This window comes from Pan paniscus, chromosome 4 (assembly GCF_029289425.2).
Source record: "Pan paniscus chromosome 4, NHGRI_mPanPan1-v2.0_pri, whole genome shotgun sequence".
NCBI classification, from domain to species: Eukaryota; Metazoa; Chordata; class Mammalia; order Primates; family Hominidae; genus Pan; species Pan paniscus.
This window is the reverse complement of record NC_073253.2, coordinates 117,642,442-117,669,840: the sequence shown is the minus strand read 5'-3', so window position 1 is coordinate 117,669,840 and position 27,399 is coordinate 117,642,442. Positions and strand designations below refer to the sequence as shown.

General features: G+C 40.5%; 1 protein-coding gene and 1 pseudogene across 17 annotated transcripts in view; both read right to left on the bottom strand.

The window, feature by feature from the left end:
• The window catches only part of SNCAIP (synuclein alpha interacting protein), a 154,989-nt gene that overhangs the window by 66,855 nt on the left and 60,735 nt on the right, over positions 1-27,399 (bottom strand). For 14 of the 17 annotated variants that reach the window (XM_055112575.1, XM_034960402.2, XM_055112577.1 and 11 more), the window contains one exon: positions 6,939-7,041. In XM_055112575.1, coding sequence (XP_054968550.1) covers positions 6,939-6,995 — 57 coding nt within the window. In that variant the 5' untranslated portion in view covers positions 6,996-7,041. Of the gene's footprint in view, positions 1-6,938; positions 7,045-14,501; positions 14,631-27,399 lie in introns of those variants that run through there. The other 3 variants (XM_055112581.2, XM_055112585.2, XM_057302337.1) reach the window with 2 other exon arrangements.
• On the bottom strand, positions 23,611-24,582 carry LOC117980366 (uncharacterized; annotated as a pseudogene).

Here is a 27,399-nt window from a genome sequence, read left to right as displayed (position 1 = left end):
GCTCTTGCATTCATCAGCCATCTCTTTTGAAAGAATTGTCTCTGTGTTTCTATTTCCTCATCTCTGCATTTACTCCTCCAGCCCTCACGATAGGATTCTGCCCACCACTCAATAGATATTGTGCTTATTAGGGCCACCAAGGGGGTCTTAACTGGAAAATCCAGAGGGCATTTTTCAACTCTCGTCTTTATAATGACCTATTTGCCACCATCAACTGTTGTTTAAAATTCCTTAAATTCACCCCCCTTGTCTTTTTAGTTCCCTTAGTTTTATTTCTTTAACTTTGAAAACTTCTTTCCAGTTTCTTTTGTAGAAATGCCTTTGTCCAGACCCCACCACATGGAATATACTTCTGCACAGTTCAATCTTTTGAATATTCTTCTCTTTCCACATTCCATGTTTTCACAGATGACCTTAACTATACCCCCAATTTCAACCACCACCTCTACATAGTACAGATACTGGGGATCCACACTTTTATACCTCTATTAGACTCTGCTTTAAATACATTTCTTCCCACCATTTGGGCTCCATTAATGAAAATTATTATAACTAATCCTATTTTCAAATAAATTTGAATTTTGCTCTGGTACCTTATTTTTATCATATCTTCATTCTAAGAGGTTTTTTTAAAATTCTTTTATGCTAAGACATTGTTTGTGGTTGGTATTTGAGAAAACTCAGTAACTCTTTTGATCATTTTAAGAGTGCATCAGGAACTACTCTATTGCAATGTTAATTTAATTAATATAATGTGTAGTCAGGCAAGAGATGAAGATCCACTTGGTAAATGTGGTAAGATCACAGTATTAAATGATCTCCTTATATTGTATAATAAGAAGTGGACATGGATGGAGAAGAGACCTACCTGAACTGGGAAAACCAGAGGTGACCATGGGGCCCAGCAGATGTAATTTTCAACGCAGTGGTTACAAATATGGATTCTAGAGTCAGACTACCTGCATTATATCCTGACTTCACCATTTTCTAGCTAATTAATCTTAGTTAACCTTTGTATATCAGTCTCTTCACTGGTAAAAAACAAGGTTCTGACTGTACCTTCATTAAGGTGTGTCCGGGAAGATTATGAACTAGTAATATAAAACCTGGGAAGAGTGTCTGATGCACAGTTGAGTGTTCAATAAATGTTAGCAATCATATTATTATTTATATTTAAAAGTACCAAAACCAGCATTTTAAAATGAAGCCAAAGTAATCATAATTATAGAAGCAAAAATTACAAATGACAAAAGAATTACAAGAAAAAAGTATGTTATAGTAGGGCAGATGGCCAGTCATAAACCTTGTTCAACTTCAATGATAGTCTATTTTTAATTGTGAGCCAATAATCAATCACTGTCAAAATACAAGGACTCACTGCCAAGAATGGAGTTTAGTACTATAATCAAATATGACCTACCATGAAGTTAACCTGACTTCATAATGTGCTTAGTTATTAATATAGCATACTATACACACTTTGAGAGCATAGCAAGTCTGTGTCATTCACCCCAAGTTTAGAACCAAGTCTGGTACTCTGTTAATGTTTAGTAAATGCTTGTTGACTAGATTGGCATAAAAGCTAATTGTGATGAAAAGGTGAACAGTTTTTGTCAATAATCTGCAATAGTCAATCTAATAATTTCTATTGACTATCAGGCAAGATAAGAACTTCCAGGACTATCTACAGAGTAAAAGGGAAAATTTTAAAAAATCCAGCGGTTGCTCATTCTTCTTAGAAACCACTCTATTTGTAGAGTTATTCTCTACCTTCTCTGGCAGAGGTGTCCAGTCCAAGATTTGGAGTTTGGGAACCTAGATTCTAGTCCTGGGGTCTAACACTAACAATAGAATATGAAAATATAACTCATCTTTTCTGGATTAGATGATTCCTAATTCATTTCCTGGCAGGTATTAAGAAAAACAAGATAACACATATGGCATATGATGTTAGAACAAGGTATGAGGTTTCTGATGATGCTGAGCTGGAGAAGGGAAGAATGAGAGGCAATTTAGCCTTGAATGCAGGATATTACAAAAAAACACTGCATAAAGCTGAGGTATTCTGGACAGTTGCTGGAACTAGATCACACGGAGAAGCACTAAACAAAGTTTCCATATAGATAAGAACAGGGCGACTGCTAGGAAGGGCAGGGCTTACAGACAGAGACAGTGAAAAAGGGATTGAACCACTCAGAGGCCACATGAAAGTGTTGGTCACCTTCTAGAAGGTACAGAAGAAAGTACAATAGGGTCCATCTTATTCAGTATATTCATTGCTAGAGAGAAGGGGAGGCTAGGTTCTTTGTACCTTGAATACCTTTATACTCTTTTTCACATCTAAGCTGTATTCTTTGCCCATGCCAGGTCATTGCCTGAGTCTACTTGAAATGAGTCTTTCTCAAAATGTAACAAAATCTGGGGAAGCATCAGGGGATTGAATGGAGTAAAAGGTGATGCACACAAAACAGAAGAGGGCAGGCATTTTTAGTAAAAATGCCGCACAGTCTGTGTGATAGAAAGACATGAAAACTCACTGAAAGTGAGATTATTTTACCATAAGAATTAATTTTTCTATCAGACAGTGGTTCAAGCACCTTAGGAAAATGAACCCACATAATTTTTTGCCATTACTCTAGGTTGCAAAGGCTTTGACCAAAGAGGATTGAAAAGTGGAAGAATACTTATTATCTTGATCTCATTTGACCTGTACAAAAAAATAGTTTATGCAATTGCCAAAAAAGTCAACTTTCATCAAGGTTGCAGTCAGAGTTATACAGAAAGGCAACAGAATATTTCTCTCACTTCTATTTGTATGTGTGTGTATATGTCTGTATGTGTAAATACTTACATGTATATATGTGTATATATGTGGCTGTGTGCATGTGTGAGTGTTTGTGTATAAATTTAGGGTAATAGGTTGAGGTATTACCATTTAACGGATGGGAATGTTGAGGTGCAGTAAAATTAAAAGATTTGCTTAAGTTCTCATTAGCTGGTTTCATTTTACTTATTTATAATGTCTATCAATCCCTTTACTTCCAAAAAACAATTTGTAATCACTACAGTGCCAATCAGGGATAGTGATGAGTGAGGTGACTGGTCTAGAGAAACTACTACTCAGCTAAGTTGCATAGATGGGGAGGAGTAAGGTGGCCAAATAGTTCTGCATTTAGGTCCTGGCCCTGTAACCTTGTGAATGTCAGACAAGCTCTCTAAGCCTCAATTTTCTCATCTGCCAAAAGGAATAAAAACAGAGTTTGCCTCGCAAAGCTGATGTATGAGGCTTGAACAAGATAACTTAGTTAAAGAGTTTATCTCAGTGTGCGGCACGGCCAACATTGGTGGATGGTGGCTGTGAGTGAGCTCCTCAGGAGATCCAGAGTTCAGCCTCTGCTTTCTTTAGTCCTGTGTGTGAAACTATTTTTAAGAGCACCACACTGGCCTCTCTTAATAAAATAAATACACCATAGCTCCAAAGAATTCCAGAGGGTTTTTGTTTTTAAGACATAGGGATCTGGCTTCCATAGGAAGAGAGAAATCTGTGAACCCATTCACAGTGACAGAAAAACCCTGCTTTAAACCTTTGTGCTTATGTGTTGTCATCTCTCCCTTGCAGACCTGCAGCTAATGGCAGGATTACAAGAATGTATAGTTTAAACTTTGTGTTCTGCAAAGGATGTGCGTTATTTTCTAGTCTGGGAAACTTCAAAATAAATTAGCTGCTGTGTTTTCTCTCATTAAGTAAAGGCAAAATAAGTTCTAGTTGTTTTTTCTACGAATATACAGCTTACGTTTTAATTAAAACAAGAACCAGGCTCATGACCAGAGGGAAAAACCATGGAATAGAAAGCCTAGACTATGTAATAGGGCTATAGCTAGAGAGTAAGGAGAAGAGTTTGAAACTGGGCATCTTTTTCATAAACATATTTTTCAGGTGTAATGTGCAGTTTCCTCCCCCTCCTGCCACTTAACCAGGAAACAGGCTTAGGGGCTGTCAGAGATGGAGGTTTCTGGTATCAAAAAAAAAAAAAAAAAAAAAGAAAATTGCATGTTCATGGGAAACTACATTTCTTTTTATGCCAGTGAATTAGCACGTTGAACACATCTTCATTTTTTCATTTTTAGCATTTGAATAATCTCCACTTAGCCCTTAAAGAAGTTGTAATATTCATTGCTCCTAGTTTACCTAAACAGCCTGAGGACAATCATTCCAGTATTTAAGAGGTTGTCTCCAGTTCTTTTTCCATGTAATCATTAAGTTAGAACAATATGATTCTGGCTTCGCTAAGGTATGAAGTCTGGATCACACTAAATTATGATAAAATAATCTATGTTGTAGAGGTTGCCAAAGTAGAGCGTCTTCAGTTGCAAGTGGATTTAAATAGACTAGGATTTCTTATCCTCAGTACTACTGACATTTTGGGCTAGACAATTCCTGTTGTAGGGGATTGTGCTGTGCATTGCAGGATGTTTAGAAGCCTCTCTGGTCTCTACCCACTAGATGCTAGTAGCAACTTCCCGGTATGACAACAAAATATGTCTCCTGGTATTATTAAATGTTTCTGGGGTAGGGGTGGGGCAGGTAAAATTGCCCCTGATGTGAACCACTGCAATAAACTATATTCATCCTGGAGAAGCAGTAAAGTGTTGTGGCTAAAAGTAAATACTCTGGAGACAGAATACACCTAACCAGCTGGGTGACCCTGGACAAATTACATAAAATCTTCATGCTGCAGTTTCCTCATCTGTAAAATGAAGATAAAAACAGTAACTTTAGAAGATTGCTGTGAGGATTAACCAAGATAATGCCTGTCCCATGGTAAATGTTCAATAAACGTTAGCTATTATTATTATTTCATCAATTACTATGGAATTTCATAGAATTTCAAATCTATGCAATTTCAAAATCTGATATAAGTTTAAATGCAGGTTAAAGGACCAAACAATTGAAACATGTTTAAGAGGGAAATTTTGGGTGCAGTTACACAATTACAGATGGATATCTTTGTTTATGTTTTAGAGTGGTCAAGTTATAGACACTCAACTATTGCATAATCCTGTAGCCTAGTTTGCTAAATGGTTTTAGTTATTGCCTAATGTATTTTATTATCTTTCAAGTGGAGATTCCCAATTCATCAAAATTATGGGCTGCTGCCAGATGATTCTTCTGTAAATACAACTGCTCTGTTGTATTAAAAAAAAATCTTGACTTTATGCCTAGTGTTTTCCCTTGAGTTCTTTCTTCACCATTGGTCATATAAATATTATTGTATAATTCAGTGAAATAATAACAAAAGCTACCATTTTTAAGAGCAACTTACTGTGTGCCAAGCTAAGTGTTTCACATATATTATTATTTTACTCAATCGTCACAACAACCTAAAGTGTATCTCAGAAAGGTGAAGTTAATGTGCTATTCAGCTAGTAAGAGTCAGAACAAGGTAGGAACCCAGGCTGGCTGCTTTCAAAGCCTTTGCTTTTAAAACACAACATTATTATCAAAGTTCGGAGAGCTACCACCTAACTCCCAATCATAACACAGTTTCCCTTTCTACAACACCTTCCATCCTACCTACATACACCCATGCTATCATTCACATTCCTTGCTTTTTCCCACAATGGCTGTGAGGGGAGTGATCATAAAAGAACCTTGCTTCGAATACTTCCAAGTCAAGCATAGTGACTTAGAGAGAGAAAGAGAAACAGAAAGAGAGAGAGAGAGAGAGAGGCAGACAGACAGACAGACACATAGACAAAAATATATCATGGGAAAGAAGAAGCTCACTCCACATTGGTTTTAATGAGGACTAATAAAAATTGTCTGGAAGCTGAAATAGGCAAATGTTGAATTCACATTTCTCTGGTACAAAAAAAAAAGACTCATCCAAGTTTGTATAAAATAGGTGATTTATCAAACTCATCCCAGTAATCCAATTATTGTGTATAGTATGCATATTTTACTTCAAGGTAAGGAGTAAAGTAGATGAATAAACAACTGCCAGAGGCATGATAAAGTAAGTTCATCATTTTGAGACAATTTTAAAGCGGTGACTTTGAGTGGTGACCCATAGCTCCAGGCCCTGAGAGATCCATGGAAGATAAGGTTAGAAGTTGTGAACCTGAGGGTCCTGGAAAGAAAAGTTGTACGTCTAGCTCAGAAACAGCAAACTTCTCATCACATACTCTGAGAGTTGGCCAGTTTTGCTGGGGCACTCCAGGCCAACATGTTTGCTAGCGTAGCAGAATTGATTATGTGGTCCCGGATAAGGCACAAGCAGCTCAAAGCAAGATGCATGTAGACAATCCATTCCAAGCAGTCCTGATTTAAGCAGCAGGAAGTTTGTGGCTGTTATGGGAATTAAGAGACTCATCAGCCCACAGCATTACAGGATTAAGCAGGACCTCAAAAGTCAGCTAGTCCAGTCCTTATCACTGCACGAATTTTCCTTAATATTCCCAACAAGCTTACAATCTGTGCTTTGATATCTACAGTGATTGGAAAGATTCTTTTTATTGTTCATCAATTAATAAATTCCAACTTGGCTATTCTTTAGTCAGTGTCCCTGTGAACTCTAGAAAATGCTGGCTGTGGAATAGCCAGCCACATAAGAGAATTTGGAATTAACTCTATGAAACTGGCTGCATTTTATAAGTATACTCAATCAATAGTTTTGACAACATTGGAACACATTAGGAATGAAAGCCTCATTGAAGTTAAATGACTCATCTTCCAAAACACACACTTAGGGAAGATTCACTTCTTGGTCTAAGAGATCCCCCCCAAACCACACCGAGTCTGTCACACAGGATTTCTGCTGTGAATTTCTAAATGTAGTCAGAAAAGTTGAGGATATATAGACTATAATGGAGAAAGTAGGCTATGAAGTTGAAGGCATATTATCTTGAAAGCATTTCTTGTATACAGTGGTACTTACAGATATGTCATCACTAAAGTCAATTTCATCCAAATCGAGGTATTCAGGGGCTTCCATTATTCTTCCTTGCACATTTTGAGTACGGTCAAGTACTTATAAATTCCTGAACGAGACAGAAGCAGAAAAGAAAGGCAAAAAAATTTAGCCATTTTACAACCAAAAATAATGTCTATATTTAAACAAATAAGATGAGAAGGGTTATTGGGTGCTAGTGTTGCCTTGGAGCACATTTCCTTCCTTCAACTGTCCACAGCCTGGCTTTCCAGAAGCAGCAAACACAGCGTCTCCATGGTCCCCAGTGTGGCTCCCCAGTGGGCACTCAAAGTCCTTTGCTTTATTTGATATGTGCCTGTTTGTCTTTGCCAGAGCAGTAACTTGGGTCAGAATCTCCCCCTAGAATCAATATTAGAATTCACACCGACTCTTACCACAGCCAGGGTAAAAGGCAGGGCTTTGGGAAATGGGGAGCCAGCCTGGAAATCTTAGGAAAGCCATTTTCAAATGTTTCCTGTGGGCATATCCTTGGATGTTGTACATGGAGCAATGAATACTGCATCTCCACAGGAATAACACAAGACAGATACCACTAACCAAGAGTAATGGATATTTTAGAATTTGTAGCACAACCTCCAGTTCACCCCTCAAAAAGGAAGAAAGAAAGAGGATCTAAGTGCAGATTTAAACCTCAGAGTTATTGCACTGCCCTCTGCCTCAAACAGCTTTGCCTGACTGTGCCACAGTGACCTGATGCAGGCCCCAGAACGTCTTCAGTCAGCTCTTGCCTCAGGGCCGCCTGGGGCAACCCTTTAAATCTATCACAGTAGGATACATCACCTCCCACTTCATTTTCCCATCACTTATCATCATCCGCATCAGCGGCGGCAGCGGCACCTACAGATGTCAAGAGCAGAAATATAGATCTCCTGACAGTGCCTTGGTGTGCAGTTATCTTCTGCAGCACCAACTCTCAGATAGCAAAATCAGCCTCTGCTTCCTGCAACTTGTCTTTCTTATTGTAAAAATTATCTTAAGTACCCAGATTTGAGTATCTGAAATAATTCATTTTGCCCTCTTTGATTGTCTAATCAAGGTGTACCTTGCTGAACAATAAGGAGTGCATTACTGGAAAGTGAAAATACATCTAGCCTGATGAAAATGGGCCTCCCGATAAAAGATTGAAAGTGTAAAAAGACCTATTTTTTAAAAGGAAATTTGTTCTGAAGGCTTTTGTTTTCCCTCATGTTGAGCCATTCTTTCTTTTTTAAGCTCTGCAAATGGTATAATTATGATAAACAGAAAAAAAAAACTTGCCATTCCTTACCTCAAACCCATCACTTGATTTAATTTTCCTGTTTCCTCTCCTTTTTTTTCCCATATGTATATACCATTTTTAAAGTCTTAATTACAATAGATACAGAGTCCATCCAAGAAAGGATTAGGATGTTACTTCCATGTTTAAATGAGATTATCCATTTAGCAAATGTTAAAAATTCTTCTGAAATCACAGTAAGGCTTACAATGAAAAGAAAACCAACTTGTATTTGTAAAAAATATTTAAAATCAGAAATTTTATTATTTGTAGAAATCTGAAAATAGGTTATCAAACAAATTGCTTGGTATAAAAATGTCACTTTTCTTCAATTTACAAAGATTTTCAGAGGAAAATATATGTACTCTGCTTGGAAATTACTCAAAACAACATTCTCTCCTACTGTGATGGATTCTGATACAATCCAGACTCTTTGGATACTAGCATGTTCACTAGGAGACTTTCTTCCAATCCAATTTCTTTTCACGAAATCTGTACTCCGTGATGAACTATTGATTTACAGACTCTGTTCCCACGGCCTTGGTGAACAACACACAGATGATGCTGGGTGCCAGGATATGGTACAAACATCAGCAGGAACATGGAAATATGGGGAGATGAAGCAGAGAAACATGCATCGGAGCTGGGGACCAAATGGATCTTTAAATAAATGAAACTATAAAATGTGGATGAACATGTCTTAATTAAGTAAATTAACAAATAACCATTGCACCCCTGTTTGAGGTGCTCCAACAATATAGACAGCAATATCCAGTTGAGTGTAGCCATTCCCATAGAATATAACCAGCGGATAATAACTCATGGCATCACAACAGGAATCTTTCTATTTGCACTTGCAGGATGGTAGTGAGGTTCTTTATTCTATAGGCAAGAACACAAGACTTACAACAGGTGCAGCTCATTATAGGAAGTCTTGGGCCACTGCCCATATTTATTTCTGTGGGTTGGATGGCCCCACCTTAGACTAAGGCTCCTAGGCATCTGGAATTTGCCTCTACTTCCCAGCAGGCCTCCACATGCTATCTCCTTTAAGATGTCTCATTCTGTTCATGATCCAATTTATTTTGTCTGGTTTCAATGCTTGTTTCTTTCAGGGTGCCACTTTAAGAATATTTACATTCTCAATTATAATGTGCAGAAATCCCCGTGGTTTTCCAATCCTGACTACATTCCCCAACATTAACTGCTTCTTTACAGGTAAGAGTGAGTCTGCAGTTGTCCCAGTGGCCAATACAATGCCTCCTCTTCTCTCATCTGCCCTTCCACCAAGCCTCTGGCACTCTCAGGCACTCTTTTCTAAGGAATCAGTGACAAGATAGGAAGCAATAAGGTCAGGTTAGAGTAGCTGCTGCAAATGATCAAACATGATAAGGACAATGAGGTGAACTGTGGTTGCTTTTCTCATCCTGCTCTTCTGACACCTCCCACTCTGCACACCAATCCACTATGGAAACCAATAAGCCTTCTTTCAGACCCATGGCAAACATGCTCTAACAGAAAGCACAGCTACAGAGGGCATGCACTGGAGGCCTGTGAGCTGAATCTGGCCCACAGATGTGATTTGTTTGACCCCAACAGTGTTAAAAAAAAAAAAAAATTGAATCAGTTGCCAACTTGCAGACCTTGGGTGATTTCACATAAAATTCTGGATTTCTGGCTTTGCTTTAAATACCTGAAGCTCTGGCAACAGGGGTCTGCAGTCCCCATGGCAACAACTGGCTGGAGCTAAGCCGCAGCTGCTCCTACCTGTCCATGGGGCCTGTGCTCCCCATTTTCCCGGAGCCTCTCCAAGGACATTTGAGTGTTCGACCCTTCAAAGGAATTCAGTATTAAACAATAAGTACAACCATTACCCCCAATTTTGTATTGGTGCCTCCTGCCAAAAATGTTGACTTCATTTGTATTCTAAGATTTAATTTGTATTGTAAGATCATTTTAAATTCTCATACCACAACAGCAACAAAATAAAATTTCCTACAAATAAACTATTGGCACATCACAATTTGTGCTTTCACAGAATGTCCACTTTATCTCTTAGTACTAGGAAAAGAAAACCTTTGCAAACTTAATAAAATGTTACGAGGTGGGGATTATGTTTCCTTCACTTTACAACTAGGGGAAGGAAGGGTTATTCTTGCTTTGTGTGATTGGTGTGGATTTACATGGTGACACTTCAATGCTGTGACTCCAGGGGAAGGGAGGAAGCCGTGCCAAGTGCAAACCCAGAAAAAGTCCTGAAGCCATCCTCTGTCTGGCCCAAACCAGCAGCTGGGAGGCAAGACAGCCAACCTACTGAGGCCAACAAGAGTGGGTTTATACCTAAGCAAAATACATTTTTTACGCTTTCCAGAAAGGGCAGGCCAGCTTAAAATCCTTTATGTAGGGTCGGGCATGGTGACTCACACCTATAATCCCAGCACTTTGGGAGGCCGAGGTGGATGGATCACGAGGTCAGGAGACCATCCTGGCTAACACAATGAAACTCCATCTCTACTAAAAATGCAAAACATTAGCCAGGCATGGTCGTGGGCACCTGTAGTCCCAGCTATTCGGGAGGCTGAGACAGGAGAATCACTTGAACCCGGGAGGTGGAGGTTGCAGTGAGCCGAGATCACACCACTGCACTCCAGTCTGGGTGACAGAACGAGACTCCGTTGCAAAAAACAAACAAACAAACAAAAATCCTTTATATAAGATTTTTATTGCTATGCATCATAGGCCCCTTTTGGATCTCAGGACCTAGTCATTTGTGAATCTGAATTTCTCCCCCATGCCATCAGCCCTGACCCTACAAGCTACAATCACTTGTTCCCAGGTTTTCTAAGGCCTTCCGAGGGCTTTCTTTTGCATGTAAGCCCCTCTCCCCACAGCACACCTTTTTCAAGATTTGTCCACCATGAGTATTGTCCACGGATTGAAATCATCCCATTTCTTTTTACTGGCATTGGCAATTCTTGATTTCTTATTTATTTAGGCAGGTATGTTATGTGTTTTTTTTTTTTTTTTTGAAGTGGGGAGAGATGAGATGCCAGGGAGGGTGAGTTGAGAAAGGTAAAGGAAACATTTTTCAATGGTTTAGCTCTCCCAATTTGGGTAGGAAAATTGATAGAGAGGGAAAGAAGAAACAGATTAGAATGTGGGAACACAGGGCTGGGCTGCTGGGAACTATATGCTGTGCAGAAACTGCTAATGACAGCTTGGCTCCCTTCTTTGGATGGGCCCACAGCACTGGGAGAAACCTTACTCAAACTCCAAACTGATGCCCGGCTTTCAGAACAAAACAAACAGCATCAACTATACTCAATGTTTGTAGGACTCTTCCTACTCTCACAGAGTTTTGATAAACTGCCAAGAGCAGAAGTCCCTCCAGTGCCTATTAAAGTGTGTGGGAGGGGCTTATGCCCCTAATGGGTCTATCAACACCATGTCACCTTCTCATGAGTGACCTCAGTGATGGCCCAACTGCTACCTTCCATAGAAGTTTCCTTTTGGGAGAGAGCTCAAAATAACTGAGAACCACATTGCATAATAAAAAAATAGACAAGCAATTAAAAAAATAGCCTCCTTGCCACCCCCGTATTATGATATTCAGGTGATATTTTTAATTTTTTTGTTGTGACTGGAAAACTGACTTTGAAAATAATTCCAAACGAAGACTTCCAAAAATCTGTTGCATAATGGCAGCATCACTGGAAAAAGCTTATAGTGGCCAACAAAATTTCCTTGAGAAACTACACTCATTCTAGTGTATGCATTCTGGTGTGCTTGGCTCATAAAAGGCACATTGATTTGTGACTACAGTCACATATCACATAAATTGCTCTACTGAAAAATTTTTAAAAATGTATTGCCTCACTCCATTTTACAAGGAGTCAGCTTGGACTCATTCTGAAGGCTCATGTTACACAGATTTCTCCTTTTCTGCCAAAGTCGCTATTGCTCCATTTACCAGTATACTATGAGGCCTGGTAATTAAAAGTAAGTTGGATTTGTCAAAATAAATGAGCAGAGTACATTCGGTGATGAGGTAACTTCAATGGATTTGCATTACAACTTATTTCTTTACCTTTTAATATACCAGCTCTTAGGAAAACACAGCCGCTCCCTGCACCCCTACATACACACACACACACACACACGCACGTGTGCACACACGCATGCCTGCCAAATTTGTACTGGGAAAAATTTTCAATTTGAAAGCCTGGACATCGATATTGGGCTTACTTTCTTCAATATAAAAACTTAAAATGATCACAAAATAAGTACTGGAAGGTCTGGGTAGAAATGTTGTCCCCAGTTGGCTCAGTAGCTTGGCTGGCAAGGAAGCAACTCATTCCAAATGTTGGATTTGGTTTCTTTCACTCTTTGATTCAACAGTGGCCAGAAGCATGGCAGTCAGCAAATGCCTCATCTTGAAGCAGAAAAATGATAGAGGCAAGAAATTTTTACTGGAAAGAGGCAACTGAAGGAGATCCAAGAAGTACACATGAACAAAGAAAAAGCACAAGCCCTGTGGACTTTATCCACTTCTTCATTTATGGAATATTCTGGATGCATGTGGTGGATAAGACCTACACTAGTCTCCACACCAGGATGGAGTATATGGTACCAGGGGAGACAAACAAGAAGGCATGCTATTACAATATCATGTGATGCTCGCCAAGACAAATAAATACACAGCAGGCTGAGGCACCCAATCTAGACCTTGGAGATAAGGGAAGTCAGCCTGGCAAAGCTGAAAGCCGAAGGATGGAGGTGTGAATGGGAAGGGAGTGGTTGGGGCAGGAGGAAGTGTTCCAGTTGTCTGTGCTTTCAGTATGGGAACAGGCCTGGAAGTGAGAATTCTGGAACAGAATGTCCAGAAAGACGCATAACATTGATTTAGCATTGATTGCTGTATTTTTGCTTCTACAAAGCGGTCTTGAAGGGTGATGGTGAGGGTGGGGTGATAAATAGGGATTGTCAGGGGAGTATTTCCAAAGCCAGAGTGAACACAGAGCACATCTTGGAATAACAAATTTCTGGCATGTTTGTAAAAATACAAGTGAATGTTTGATATCAAACAAGGGACTTCAGTGTAATATATTGAGCCTGCTCCAGCTCCTAGAGGAGAGCCTGCATTTCTTCCTTGCTGTCCTGAAGGAAACACCCACAGAAAAATTTGTGAAGAAAACTCTGTATCAAGATTTAGGACTGGGTGCTATTACATATACTTGCTCACTTAGTCTCACACAGATGCTGGGAGACAAATGTCATTATAATTTCTTTTGTGGAGATAAGGAAACCAAGGCTCAGAGAGGTTCTGTAATTGCCTCAAATTCACGCAACCAGGGCTTCTGATTTTAAGTCTAGTATTTTTCTCTCCTACTTCAACTTGCCAAAAGGACAAGGTAAACAACACTGCCTCTGTGTCATTTTATTTTTAAGAATCATCTTCACATTTTTTAGCTCAATTTATTTACTGCAACCTGTGATGGAGGCAGAAGGTATGCACCATAATTTGTAATTTGCAATCATATCTTTCATATTTTACAGATGGCAAACCTCAGGAATATTCCATCCAAGGTTATGCACTACTAAGTAGGGGCAAAGCCAGCTAACACAAATCATTTCCTGCTAACCAGTCTAGTGCTCTTCTGACTTGCCCTGGACTGCTCTGAATCATGGGTGTGTCTTTGAACCATCTAGGTCAGAATTCCAGACATCCCTAGCCCTGAATTGTATTGTTTGGATGTTCATGAACCTAACTCCAAATGAATTACCCTTCTTTCCTGGAGAGATTAAACAGAAATGGTAGACATCATCATCATCATCATCATTAACAAAACGTGTATAGACTTTGTGTCTCTAACACACCTTACCCACAGGTATCCCTGAACTAGTCTATAAGACAACATATTCCATAGCCAGTTGGTTTAAGTCTTCAACTTCACCTTTAAAGGAAATTGGATTATGACCATCCTTTTAATGTCTTATTAAAAAGGCAAGGAAGATGGCACTGTTTTAGAAAACTTGATTCTGGAGATCAGGATTTCTCTGAAAAATCCCTGTAAGGATTGGTCTTTTTGTAGTTTTGCCCTTTAATTTATACATTAAAATTATTGCAAGTGATTTAGAGGTCATTTCATGGTTTCCGAAACCCAAATATTGAGAACAAACTAACATATACCTGAACTTGAGAGCTTGGAGAGACTAGTTTTTAAGCCTAGGGCAGATATACATATTTTATGTACCTTTAAATCTGATCTCTCGAGGAGCCAAGATGGCCGAATAGGAAGAGCTCCGGTCTACAGCTCCCAGCGTGAGTGATGCAGAAGACAGGTGATTTCTGCATTTCCATCTGAGGTACCAGGTTCATCTCACTAGGGAGTGCCAGACAGTGGGCGCAGGTCAGTGGGTGCGTGCACCATGCGCGAGCCGAAGCAGGGCGAGGCATTGCCTCACTTGGGAAGCACAAGGGGTCAGGGAGTTCCCTTTCCGAGTCAAAGAAAGGGGTGACGGACGCACCTGAAAAATCGGGTCACTCCCACCCGAATATTGAGCTTTTCGGACCGGCTTAAAAAACGGCGCATCATGAGATTATATCCCGCACCTGGCTTGGAGGGTCCTACGCCCACGGAGTCTCGCTGATTGCTAGCACAGTAGTCTGAGATCAAACTGCAAGGCGGCAGCGAGGCTGGGGGAGGGGCGCCCGCCATTTCCCAGACTTGCTTAGGTAAACAAAGCAGCCGGGAAGCTCGAACGGGGTGGAGCCCACCACAGCTCAAGGAGGCCTGCCTGCCTCTGGAGGCTCCACCTCTGGGGGCAGGGCACAGACAAACAAAAAGACAGCAGTAACCTCTGCAGACTTAAATGTCCCTGTCTGACAGCTTTGTAGAGAGCAGTGGCTCTCCCAGCACGCAGCTGGAGATCTGAGAACGGGCAGACTGCCTCCTCAAGTGGGTCCCTGACCCCTGACTCCTGAGCAGGCTAACTGGGAGGCACCCCCCAGCAGGGGCACACTGACACCTCACACGGCAGGGTATTCCAACAGGCCTGCAGCTGAGGGTCCTGTCTGTTAGAAGGAAAACTAACAAACAGAAAGGACATCCACACCAAAAACCCATCTGTACATCACCACCATCAAAGACCAAAAGTAGATAAAACCACAAAGATGGGGAAAAAACAGAACAGAAAAACTGGAAACTCTAAAATGCAGAGTGCCTCTTCTTCTCCAAAGGAATGCAGTTCCTCACCAGCAATGGAACAAAGCTGGATGGAGAATGACTTTGACGAGGTGAGAGAAGAAGGCTTCAGATGATCAAATTACTCTGAGCTACGGGAGGACATTCAAACCAAAGGCAAAGAAGTTGAAAACTTTGAAAAAAATTTAGAAGAATGTATAACTAGAATAACCAATATAGAGAAGTGCTTAAAGGAGCTGATGGAGCTGAAAACCAAGGCTCGAGAACTACGTGAAGAATGCAGAAGTCTCAGGAGCCGATGCGATCAACTGGAAGAAAGGGTATCAGCAATGGAAGATGAAATAAATGAAATGAAGCGAGAAGGGAAGTTTAGAGAAAAAAGAATAAAAAGAAATGAGCAAAGCCTCCAAGAAATATGGGACTATGTGAAAAGACCAAATCTACGTCTGATTGGTGTACCTGAAAGTGACAGGGAGAATGGAACCAAGTTGGAAAACATTCTGCAGGATATTATCCAGGAGAACTTCCCCAATCTAGCAAGGCAGGCCAATGTTCAGATTCAGGAAATACAGAGAAGGCCACAAAGATACTCCTCGAGAAGAGCAACTCCAAGACACATAATTGTCAGATTCACCAAAGTTGAAATGAAGGAAAAAATGTTAAGGGCAGCCAGAGAGAAAGGTCGGGTTACCCTCAAAGGGAAGCCCATCAGACTAACAGCGGATCTCTCGGCAGAAACCCTACAAGCCAGAAGAGAGTGGGGGCCAATATTCAACATTCTTAAAGAAAAGAATTTTCAACCCAGAATTTCATATCCAGCCAAACTCAGCTTCATAAGTGAAGGAGAAATAAAATACTTTACAGACAAGCAAATGCTGAGAGATTTTGTCACCACCAGGCCTGCCCTAAAAGAGCTCCTGAAGGAAGCGCTAAACATGGAAAGGAACAACCGGTACCAGCCGCTGCAAAATCATGCCAAAATGTAAAGACCATCGAGACTAGGAAGAAACTGCATCAACTAACGAGCAAAATCACCAGCTAACATCATAATGACAGGATCAAATTCACACACAAAAATATTAACTTTAAATGTAAATCAACTAAATGCTCCAATTAAAAGACACAGACTGGCAAATTGGATAAAGAGTCAAGACCCATCAGTGTGCTGTATTCAGGAAACCCATCTGACGGGCAGAGACACACATAGGCTCAAAATAAAAGGATGGAGGAAGATCTACCAAGCAAATGGAAAACAAAAAAAGGCAGGGGTTGCAATCCTAGTCTCTGATAAAACAGACTTTAAACCAACAAAGATCAAAAGAGACAAAGAAGGCCATTACATAATGGTAAAGGGATCAATTCAACAAGAAGAGCTAACTATCCTAAATATATATGCACCCAATACAAGAGCACCCACATTCATAAAGCAAGTCCTGAGTGACCTACAAAGAGACTTAGACTCCCACACATTAATAATGGGAGACTTTAACACCCCACTGTCAACATTAGACAGATCAACGAGACAGAAAGTCAACAAGGGTACCCAGGAATTGAACTCAGCTCTGCACCAAGCGGACCTAATAGACATCTACAGAACTCTCCACCCCAAATCAACAGAATATACATTTTTTTCAGCACCACACCACACCTATTCCAAAATTGACCACATACTTGCAAGTAAAGCTCTCCTCAGCAAATGTAAAAGAACAGAGATTATAACAAACTATCTCTCAGACCACAGTACAATCAAACTAGAACTTAGGATTAAGAATCTCACTCAAAACCGCTCAACTACATGGAAACTGAACAACCTGCTCCTGAATGACTACTGGATACATAACGAAATGAAGGCAGAAATAAAGATGTTCTTTGAAACCAACGAGAACAAAGACACAACATACCAGAATCTCTGGGACGCATTCAAAGCAGTGTGTAGAGGGAAATTTATAGCACTAAATGCCCACAAGAGAAAGCAGGAAAGATCCAAAATTGACACCCTAACATCACAATTAAAAGAACTAGAAAAGCAAGAGCAAACACATTCAAAAGCTAGCAGAAGGCAAGAAATAACTAAAATCAGAGCAGAACTGAAGGAAATAGAGACACAAAAAACCCTTCAAAAAATTAATGAATCCAGGAGCTGGTTTTTTGAAAGGATCAACGAAATTGATAGACCGCTAACAAGACTAATAAAGAAAAAAAGAGAGAAGAATCAAATAGACACAAGAAAAAATGATAAAGGGGATATCACCACCGATCCCACAGAAATACAAACTACCATCAGAGAATACTACAAACACCTCTACGCAAATAAACTAGAAAATCTAGAAGAAATGGATAAATTCCTCGACACATACACTCTCCCAAGACTAAACCAGAAAGAAGTTGAATCTCTGAATAGACCAATAACAGGAGCTGAAATTGTGGCAATAATCAATAGTTTACCAACCAAAAACAGTCCAGGACCAGATGGATTCACAGCCGAATTCTACCAGAGGTACAAGGAGGAACTGGTACCATTCCTTCTGAAACTATTCCAATCAATAGAAAAAGACGGAATCCTCCCTAACTCATTTTATGAGGCCAGCATCATTCTGATACCAAAGCCTGGCAGAGACACAACCAAAAAAGAGAATTTTAGACCAATATCCTTGATGAACATTGATGCAAAAATCCTCAATAAAATACTGGCAAAATGAATCCAGCAGCATATCAAAAAGCTTATCCACCATGATCAAGTGGGCTTCATCCCTGGGATGCAAGGCTGGTTCAATATACACAAATCAATAAATGTAATCCAGCATATAAACAGAGCCAAAGACAAAAACCACATGATTATCTCAATAGATGCAGAAAAAGCCTTTGACAAAATTCAACAACCCTTCATGCTAAAAACTCTCAATAAATTAGGTATTGATGGGACGTATTTCAAAATAATCAGAGCTATCTATGACAAACCCACAGCCAATATCATACTGAATGGGCAAAAACTGGAAGCATTCCCTTTGAAAACTGGCACAAGACAGGGATGCCCTCTCTCACCACTCCTATTCAACATAGTGTTGGAAGTTCTGGCCAGGGCAATTAGGCAGGAGAAGGAAATAAAGGGTATTCAATTAGGAAAAGAGGAAGTCAAATTGTCCCTGTTTGCAGATGACATGATTGTATATCTAGAAAACCCCATTGTCTCAGCCCAAAATCTCCTTAAGTTCATAAGCAACTTCAGCAAAGTCTCAGGATACAAAATCAATGTACAAAAATCACAAGCATTCTTATACACCAACAACAGACAAACAGAGAGCCAAATCATGAGTGAACTCCCATTCACAATTGCTTCAAAGAGAATAAAATACCTAGGAATCCAACTTACAAGGGATGTGAAGGACCTCTTCAAGGAGAACTACAAACCACTGCTCAATGAAATAAAAGAGGATACAAACAAATGGAAGAACATTCCATGCTCATGGGTAGGAAGAATCAATATCATGAAAATGGCCATACTGCCCAAGGTAATTTACAGATTCAATGCCATCCCCATCAAGCTACCAATGACTTTCTTCACAGAATTGGAAAAAGCTACTTTAAAGTTCATATGGAACCAAAAAAGAGCCTGCATTGCCAAGTCAATCCTAAGCCAAAAGAACAAAGCTGGAGGCATCACACTACCTGACTTCAAACTATACTACAAGGCTACAGTAACCAAAACAGCATGGTACTGGTACCAAAACAGAGATATAGATCAATGGAACAGCACAGAGCCCTCAGAAATAATGCCGCATATCTACAACTATCTGATCTTTGACAAACCTGAGAAAAACAAGCAATGGGGAAAGGATTCCCTATTTAATAAATGGTGCTGGGAAAACTGGCTAGCCATGTGTAGAAAGCTGAAACTGGATCCCTTCCTTACACCTTATACAAAAATTAATTCAAGATGGATTAAAGACTTAAACGTTAGACCTAAAACCATAAAAACCCTAGAAGAAAACCTAGGCATTACCATTCAGGACATAGGCATGGGCAAGGACTTCATGTCCAAAACACCAAAAGCAATGGCAACAAAAGACAAAATTGACAAATGGGATCTAATTAAACTAAAGAGCTTCTGCACAGCAAAAGAAACTACCATCAGAGTGAACAGGCAACCTACAAAATGGGAGAAAATTTTCACAACCTACTCATCTGACAAAGGGCTAATATCCAGAATCTACAATGAACTCTAACAAATTTAGAAGAAAAAAACAAACAACCCCATCAAAAAGTGGGCAAAGGACATGAACACACACTTCTCAAAAGAAGACATTTATGCAGCCAAAAAACACATGAAAAAATGCTCATCATCACTGGCCATCAGAGAAATGCAAATCAAAACCACAATAAGATACCATCTCACACCAGTTAGAATGGCAATCATTAAAAAGTCAGGAAACAACAGGTGCTGGAGAGGATGTGGAGAAATAGGAACACTTTTACACTGTTGGTGGGACTGTAAACTAGTTCAACCATTGTGGAAGTCAGTGTGGCTATTCCTCAGGGATCTAGAACTAGAAATACCATTTGACCCAGCCATCCCATTACTGGGTATATACCCAAAGGATTATAAATCATGCTGCTATAAAGACACATGCACACGTATGTTTATTGCGGCATTATTCACAATAGCAAAGACTTGGAACCAACCCAAATGTCCAACAATGATAGACTGGATTAAGAAAATGTGGCACATATACCCCATGGAATACTATGCAGCCATAAAAAATGATGAGTTCATGTCCTTTGTAGGGACATGGATGAAATTGGAAATCATCATTCTCAGTAAACTATCGCAAGAACAAAAAACCAAACACTGCATATTCTCACTCATAGGTGGGAATTGAACAATGAGATCACATGGACACAGGAAGGGGAATATCACACTCTGGGGACTGTGGTGGGGTGGGGGGAGGGGGGAGGGATAGCATTGGGAGATATACATAATGCTAGATGACGAGTTAGTAGGTGCAGCGCACCAGCATGGCACATGTATACATATGTAACTAACCTGCACAATGTGCACATGTACCCTAAAACTTAAAGTATATAAAAAAAAAAATCTGATCTCTTTCTTTCTTTCTCTCTCTCTCTCTCTCTCTCTCTGTCTCCCTCCCACCCCTCTCTTGTGTGTGTGATTTAAAATGAGTTGAACATTTAAAATTCTTTTTGGAAGAAGGAAAGAATTCATGCTTACAGGAGCTGTGCAGGAGAAGATAAAAGAATGTATAATAGAAAAAAATACATGCAAACACAAATGTATACACATACACAAAGAAAAAACATATTGTATTCAGTTCTGAGTGTCACTTCTTTAAAAAGCCACAGGTTATCTGGAATATACCAAGACAGAGAAAGGAAGCCAAGAAAACCAGTGGTTGAGAAACTGTCTTATGCAATACAGCTAAGGAAATTTCTAACTTGGTGAAGAGGAAAAAGCTTTCCTCTCTAAGAATCTAAAGATCCCGCAAGTAAAAGGAGGATTTAACTTCAAGGGTAAATCTTGGAGGACATATCAGGGATGTCAGTCTCAGTAAAGACTTTGTTAGTATGGTATTTCAAATGGGCTTTAATGGAATGGGCTGCTTTGTGAAATCACACCCACCTCAGCAAGAAATTGTTCAAATAGAAGTCCTCTGAGAGAAGAAGATCAGAATCCTGCATTGTGAAGGAGGAATAGACGGCCTCCCAGCTGAAAAGATGTTGTGTAGTCTGAGATGGCATTGACAAACACCCGTGAAACTAAACCAGGTCCTCAGGACAGTCCTCACCAATTTTACACCTTTTCAGAGTGCTGCCATGACCATCTCTGTTGAATTTCCCTATTCTCTTTCATCTGTCATCATAATCCCACCAGGAACTTGAGTGAAATTGGAGGTTGAGGGAGCAAGACAGTTAAAATCAAACTAATTTTTAAAGAGAACTGGAATATTGTTCATTCAGTGAACATATGATTTGTTCCCTGTTGTAAATGAAAACTTATCAATTCCACAAGGGCAAAACTATGACCTAATGAGGTCCAAATAAGAAGAAAATATCTGGAAAGAAAAAGAAAACATTTCAAGCACTGGGAAGTTGAGCATGGGCTTAAGCCAACCAACCATGTCTTGCACTGGCTTCTGGAAGGGAACTATGAAATAATCTGGGAACTGGAGCCCTTACTCAGTTATGTACAAGAAACTATCCAAATCTAACTTCCAAATTTTTGGCACACCTGAAATGGTTATGCTTTATTTTTGATTTTGCAAAGATTACTCAATTTCTACAGTGGATATGTTTGGAAATTATTATTGAGTATGTATGGAACACAGATCACAACCCTGATTGCCATTTTAGAGAGAAGCAGACACAACAGCAGCATGCATGGGATCACTGAAGACTACATCTTCAGTCAGTTATCTTGGCTTCATTCTGATTGTTCATGAGGATTAAACTTTGGAGCAATCCTAGATGAGTTATTCTCAAACTTTAGAGTGCACGAGAGTCACTCAGATGGCTTATTAAAACAGACTGCTGGGTCCAAATCCCAGACTTGCTGATTCAGTAGGTCAAGGCGGTGCCCAATAATTTGCATTTGTCATAAGTTCCCACGTGATGCTGATTCTGCTGGTCCCAGAATCACATTTTAGAACCACTACCTAAGCTAAGCTAATGGCTATCCTCAGCTTTGGCTACATCTGCACTTAATTAAAAGATGGTGACCTCTTCCCCACATGCCACATCTATCCAGATGTTAACTTCATTATACAGGATTCATGCCTAGTGCCCTTTTGATTAAGCTGCCTCAGTGGACTCAACTAAGCATTTCCCATGAAGACCACCCAGCAATCTCAGAGGGTCTTAGGTCTTTTTATTTTTATTATTTTTTTTTTCAATTTGTTGTGCTATACAAGAGATAGACATTGGCACACACAACTTTACACAATTTGGGCCTTGGCTACTTTAAAATTTCCTTTCTCTATAGCACTTCATGGCTACAAAGATGTTCTTAGTGTCTTCTGTTAATGAGATCCAGTTTGATAATTTTCAATGCAGCCTTTTTAGAACCAGGTCTCAATTTGGGGATATCTATTCACTAGAATGACAGTATAATAAATCCCAGGTCTATTAACACAGAAGAAAAATGAAAAAAAAAGCAAAAATCTACTAAGAATTTGCTTAAAAATCAATGCTTACATAAATGTATGTGAAGACACTGAAAATAATTTCTCACTGTATCGGAAGCAGTCCAAAGAGCTAACCCAGCTAACTGAGAAAAAGAAAAACCCAGCCATATATTTTTAATTAGAATTATAATGTGCTTATTTTTATTGAATCCAAATCCAGAGATCAAATTATTATGAAGGTTTTATAAATTCTTCCAATTTGTAAATGTACCAATTTGATAACTGAAAAGAGATAAATTCCCTATAAAATAATGTCCTTTTTTCTGAAGAAAAGAGTATAGTTTAATATATATTTAGATGATTAAGCAAGGATAGTGAGTTAAATGTCTGAACAACCAAATATTTGCACATCTGTACATACACATAGAGTATGACTTAGCAAGTACTAATTCTTTAATCCAATGCTTTCATTTGGCCCTAATTTACTAAAGACACTTAGGGTAGAGATGATGAACAAAATCTGCTTCCACCATAGATGAGGTACTATTATTAAAAGTGCAAAAACTGAACACTGCACACCTACCTAATATACTTCTAATATGTGGGGAAGCATTTCAAAAACAACATAAGATTATTTATGTGTACCTTTAAAATTCAGCTAGGAAGTATTATCTTCAGTTTCATCAATATGTTGTTTTTTAAACACAATATCTTGCACAGAGTAAATAATATATTATTTGAGTTCATTTCCAGACTGAAAACTGTTGAGTTGCTTTATAATTTTTACATTAGAACTCTCAGTATTGTCTTAAATAACAAATGTTGTGATGACTATTTTTTAACATATAATAGCTTAATGTTCACATATTTTCTTGCACAGTTTCCTCTGAAGTCTATTTTTGAAGAGTAGTCAGTTTTCTAGAGACCCTTTCGGAAACTGTTGATGAGCGCTATGAAAACTCTAGCTATACTCTCCAATGACAGGGTCTGTTTTCCAATAATTAAACTTGAATTCTTTGCCATTAAGCATATGGAGAAAGAATAACATTTGTAGGCTGTGGTGTGGGTTTTTCCTCTTTAGCACCACAGAAGGTCACCAACTTCATTTTGTAATTAACCAACATAAGCAAGAAAGGACTCAGAGCAGAGAAGCTTGAAGAGATGGCTGTAAGAACAGCTGGAATAAAGCTGCATGCTGCCAAGTCTTTCAAGAAACAGACTAAGATAAAGTGAGAAATCCAAAGTGGAGTGATCAGCAACATTAATAAAATACTGAACTTGGCCCCTGTAAGGATTTCAATCTCTGAATCATCATCTCCAATCCAGATGTCACCATATGTCATCTTCTTTCTCTCTGAAAGGCGGAAAGACATCCAGAAACAGACAAAGACTAAAATAGCTAAAGAAAGAATATCAATCAGAACCAAAAAAATTTTCCCATAGAAAAACTCTACCTGCTTGTTTCCAAAGACAACTGGGCAATCCATGTACATCCTGTTAGTAGACAAGGGATCTGTATCATTTCCTGCATTCGAGAATTCTGGTTTTCTGGTACGAATTTAAACTGGGATATATACCACCACACCAGCCACCCAAAGTACAGAAACCACCTTCAAGGAATGCTTCTGTTGGTCCAGGCTTGGATTCTCACCCAAGGGGTGGGCAATTTGGTAAAGCTTCCAGTGGTAAAGCAATGCAAAGTGTAACATGAAGCAGATGGCCAGTGAAGTTGTCAGGGCTGATGTAAAGCACAGAACTTTGCAGCCAGCTGAATCCAACATGATACCAGAAGAGTAAACAATTTTCATAACATTCACCACCAAGTTTTTAATAAGGTGGACAAAAATAAGATTGAAAATTAGAAGAAAGGATGTCTGTAAATGCCCAGTGATACATCTTCTTGTCGAATAAAACAAACATGTGTTTCCCACGATGCTCATGAAGATTAGGATGGTACAAGTGATGATCTCAAGCACGTCTGCAGAGGGCTTCATGGTAAATGCCGAATTGTTATCTCAAATGTCTTTTTCTCTTCTGTTTGTCACTAGGCTTTTGGAAAACTTTTAAGAGGTCTTTAGTGAGACAACCTGGATTTTTAAATAAATCCATTATGTTGACAAAATCATCAACTGATATCACCCTAACAGTTCAGAGTCTGTAACAGAATTCTGCTTGCTCCAGTGATGAGATGCTGAAAACAGAACTGCTTCCCAAAAGGATTCTGTTTTGTCATCTCCAGGGACTTGATTATGATGAGAAAGTCCTAGGTATCATCACTTAATTAAAAGTTCTCAGAAATGTATTTACAGTACTGTAATACAATTTCCTACATACAGTATAATACAGTTTTCAAAAACTGTGACGGAGAGAATAAAATTAAATTTATGACACAAAAGAAAAGCCAGAGGTTGAAAGTACACCACTCCACTCATGGAAGAAAGTTAAAGTACAGGATGTCTCAATAACAATGAAGGTTTCAAAAATAACAAAATGACAAATTAAAAATGAGAGCAATAACATGACAGAGATTTATACAAGTAGAATGGTTTTCTAGTTTCTCTACAATTTTGCAAAGCAGAAGTACTATTGCCTGTTCTGATGATCTTGTAGGGACGTTAGAAATACAAAAGATGGTGGAAAATACTTCTGAAGGAAGTAAGGATGGTTATAAAGAAGGAAGGAAGAAGGGAGGGAGAGGGGGAAGGGAAAGAGGAGGGAGAAAAAGAAGACATCTTTATAAACATGGGGATTATGTCCACGAGCAAATATCTAAACTATTGGTGAAGGAAACATTCAAACAATTGAGAAGTGATTAGGGAGACTTTCCTTCCTACAGCACAAGAGGCTAGGGAAATATTTCTCTTCTAAGTATGACTGGAGAGTACAGAACAAGAAGAGAAAGATGGCATTGAGATACATTGCTCGAGTAATCTGGCATGAACTCGCTTTCTGGATGAATCCAAGTATATTATAGTGATCCACTCTAGGACAAACTATTTTCCCTCTACTGCATTTGCTTGTAGGTTTTGCTGTTGTCAATCATCCTGTCCTATACGATCAAAGCATAAGCTTTAGCCCGGCCCAGTGGTGTAATGGAGTGGCAACAACTTGAACAGCTGTGCACATCTCTTCCAAACTCTGTGTTCAGTGACTTTGTGTTAAGAGCTTACAATTGGCCATGCTGGGAGTATTTACACCATGGAAACTGGCAAATGTTGCAAATCATAGCTTTTTCGGAGGAGAGCTCTTTTAGAAACACAACATTGGCCTGACCAAAAAAATACAGATTAGAATAAGAAATTAGCTGATGTTTTATTTACATAAAGGTATGATCAGTATTTGGTATTGATCAGCCCTTTCAGGAAGGGTATGAAAAACTCCTAGTGCTGCATGTTAGATAAGAGGTTTATGGCTGTGGAAGAAGATGGGAAAGCTGGGCCGCACAACCCTACTGCGGGGAGGTGGCAACTGGGGGCTGACAGTTTCTATTAACCCCCTTTCCCCTAATTGGCTACTAAGATAGTCAACTCAGAGTCCTCACACATTTTTCTTCTTTAAGAAACATCCGCTCCCTCTCCCTCTCCCTCTCCCTCTCTTTCCACGGTCTCCCTCTGATGCCGAGCCGAAGCTGCACTGTACTGCTGCCATCTCGGCTCACTGCAACCTCCCTGCCTGATTCTCCTGCCTCAGCCTGCCGAGTGCCTGCGATTGCAGGCGTGCGCCGCCACGCCTGACTGGTTTTTGTATTTTTTTGGTGGAGACGGGGTTTCGCTGTGTTGGCCGGGCTGGTCTCCAGCTCCTAACCGCGAGTGATCCGCCAGCCTCGGCCTCCCGAGGTGCCAGGATTGCAGACGGAGTCTGGTTCACTCAGTACTCAATGGTGCCCAGGCTGGAGTGCAGTGGCGTGATCTCGGCTCACTACAACCTCCACCTCCCAGCCGCCTGCCTTGGCCTCCCAAAGTGCCGAGATTGCAGCCTCTGCCCCACCGCCACCCCGTCTGGGAAGTGAGGAGCGTCTCTGCCTGGCTGCTCATCGTCTGGGATGTGAGGAGCCCCTCTGCCTCGCTGCCCAGTCTGGAAAGTGAGGAGCGTCTCTGCCCGGCCGCCATCACATCTAGGAAGTGAGGAGCGCCTCTTCCCTGCCGCCATCCCATCTAGGAAGTGAGGAGCGTCTCTGCCCGGCCGCCCATCGTCTGAGATGTGGGGAGCACCTCTGCCCCACCGCCCCGTCTGGGATGTGAGGAGCGCCTCTACCCGGCCGTGACCCCGTGTGGGAGGTGAGGAGCGTCTCTGCCCGGCCGCCCCGTCTGAGAAGTGAGGAGACCCTCTGCCTGGCAACTGCCCTGTCTGAGAAGTGAGGAGCCCCTCCACCTGGCAGCCACCCCGTCTGGGAAGTGAGAAGCGTCTCTGCCTGGCAGCCACCCCGTCCGGGAGGGAGGTGGGGGTCAGCCCCCACCAGGCCAGCCGCCCTGTCCGGGAAGGAGGTGGGGTGGGTCAGCCCCCCGCCCCGCCAGCCGCCCCATCCGGGAGGTGAGGGGCGCCTCTGCCCGGCCGCCCCTACTGGGAAGTGAGGAGCCCCTCTGCCCGGCCAGCCGCCCCGTCCAGGAGGGAGGTGGGGGGGTCAGCCCCCCGCCCAGCCAGCCGCCCCGTCCGGGAGGTGAGGGGCGCCTCTGCCCGGCTGCCCCTACTGGGAAGTGAGGAGCCCCTCTGCCCGGGCACACCCGTCTGGGAGGTGTACCCAACAGCTCATTGAGAACGGGCCATGATGACAATGGCGGTTTTATGGAATAGAAAGGGGGGAAAGGTGGGGA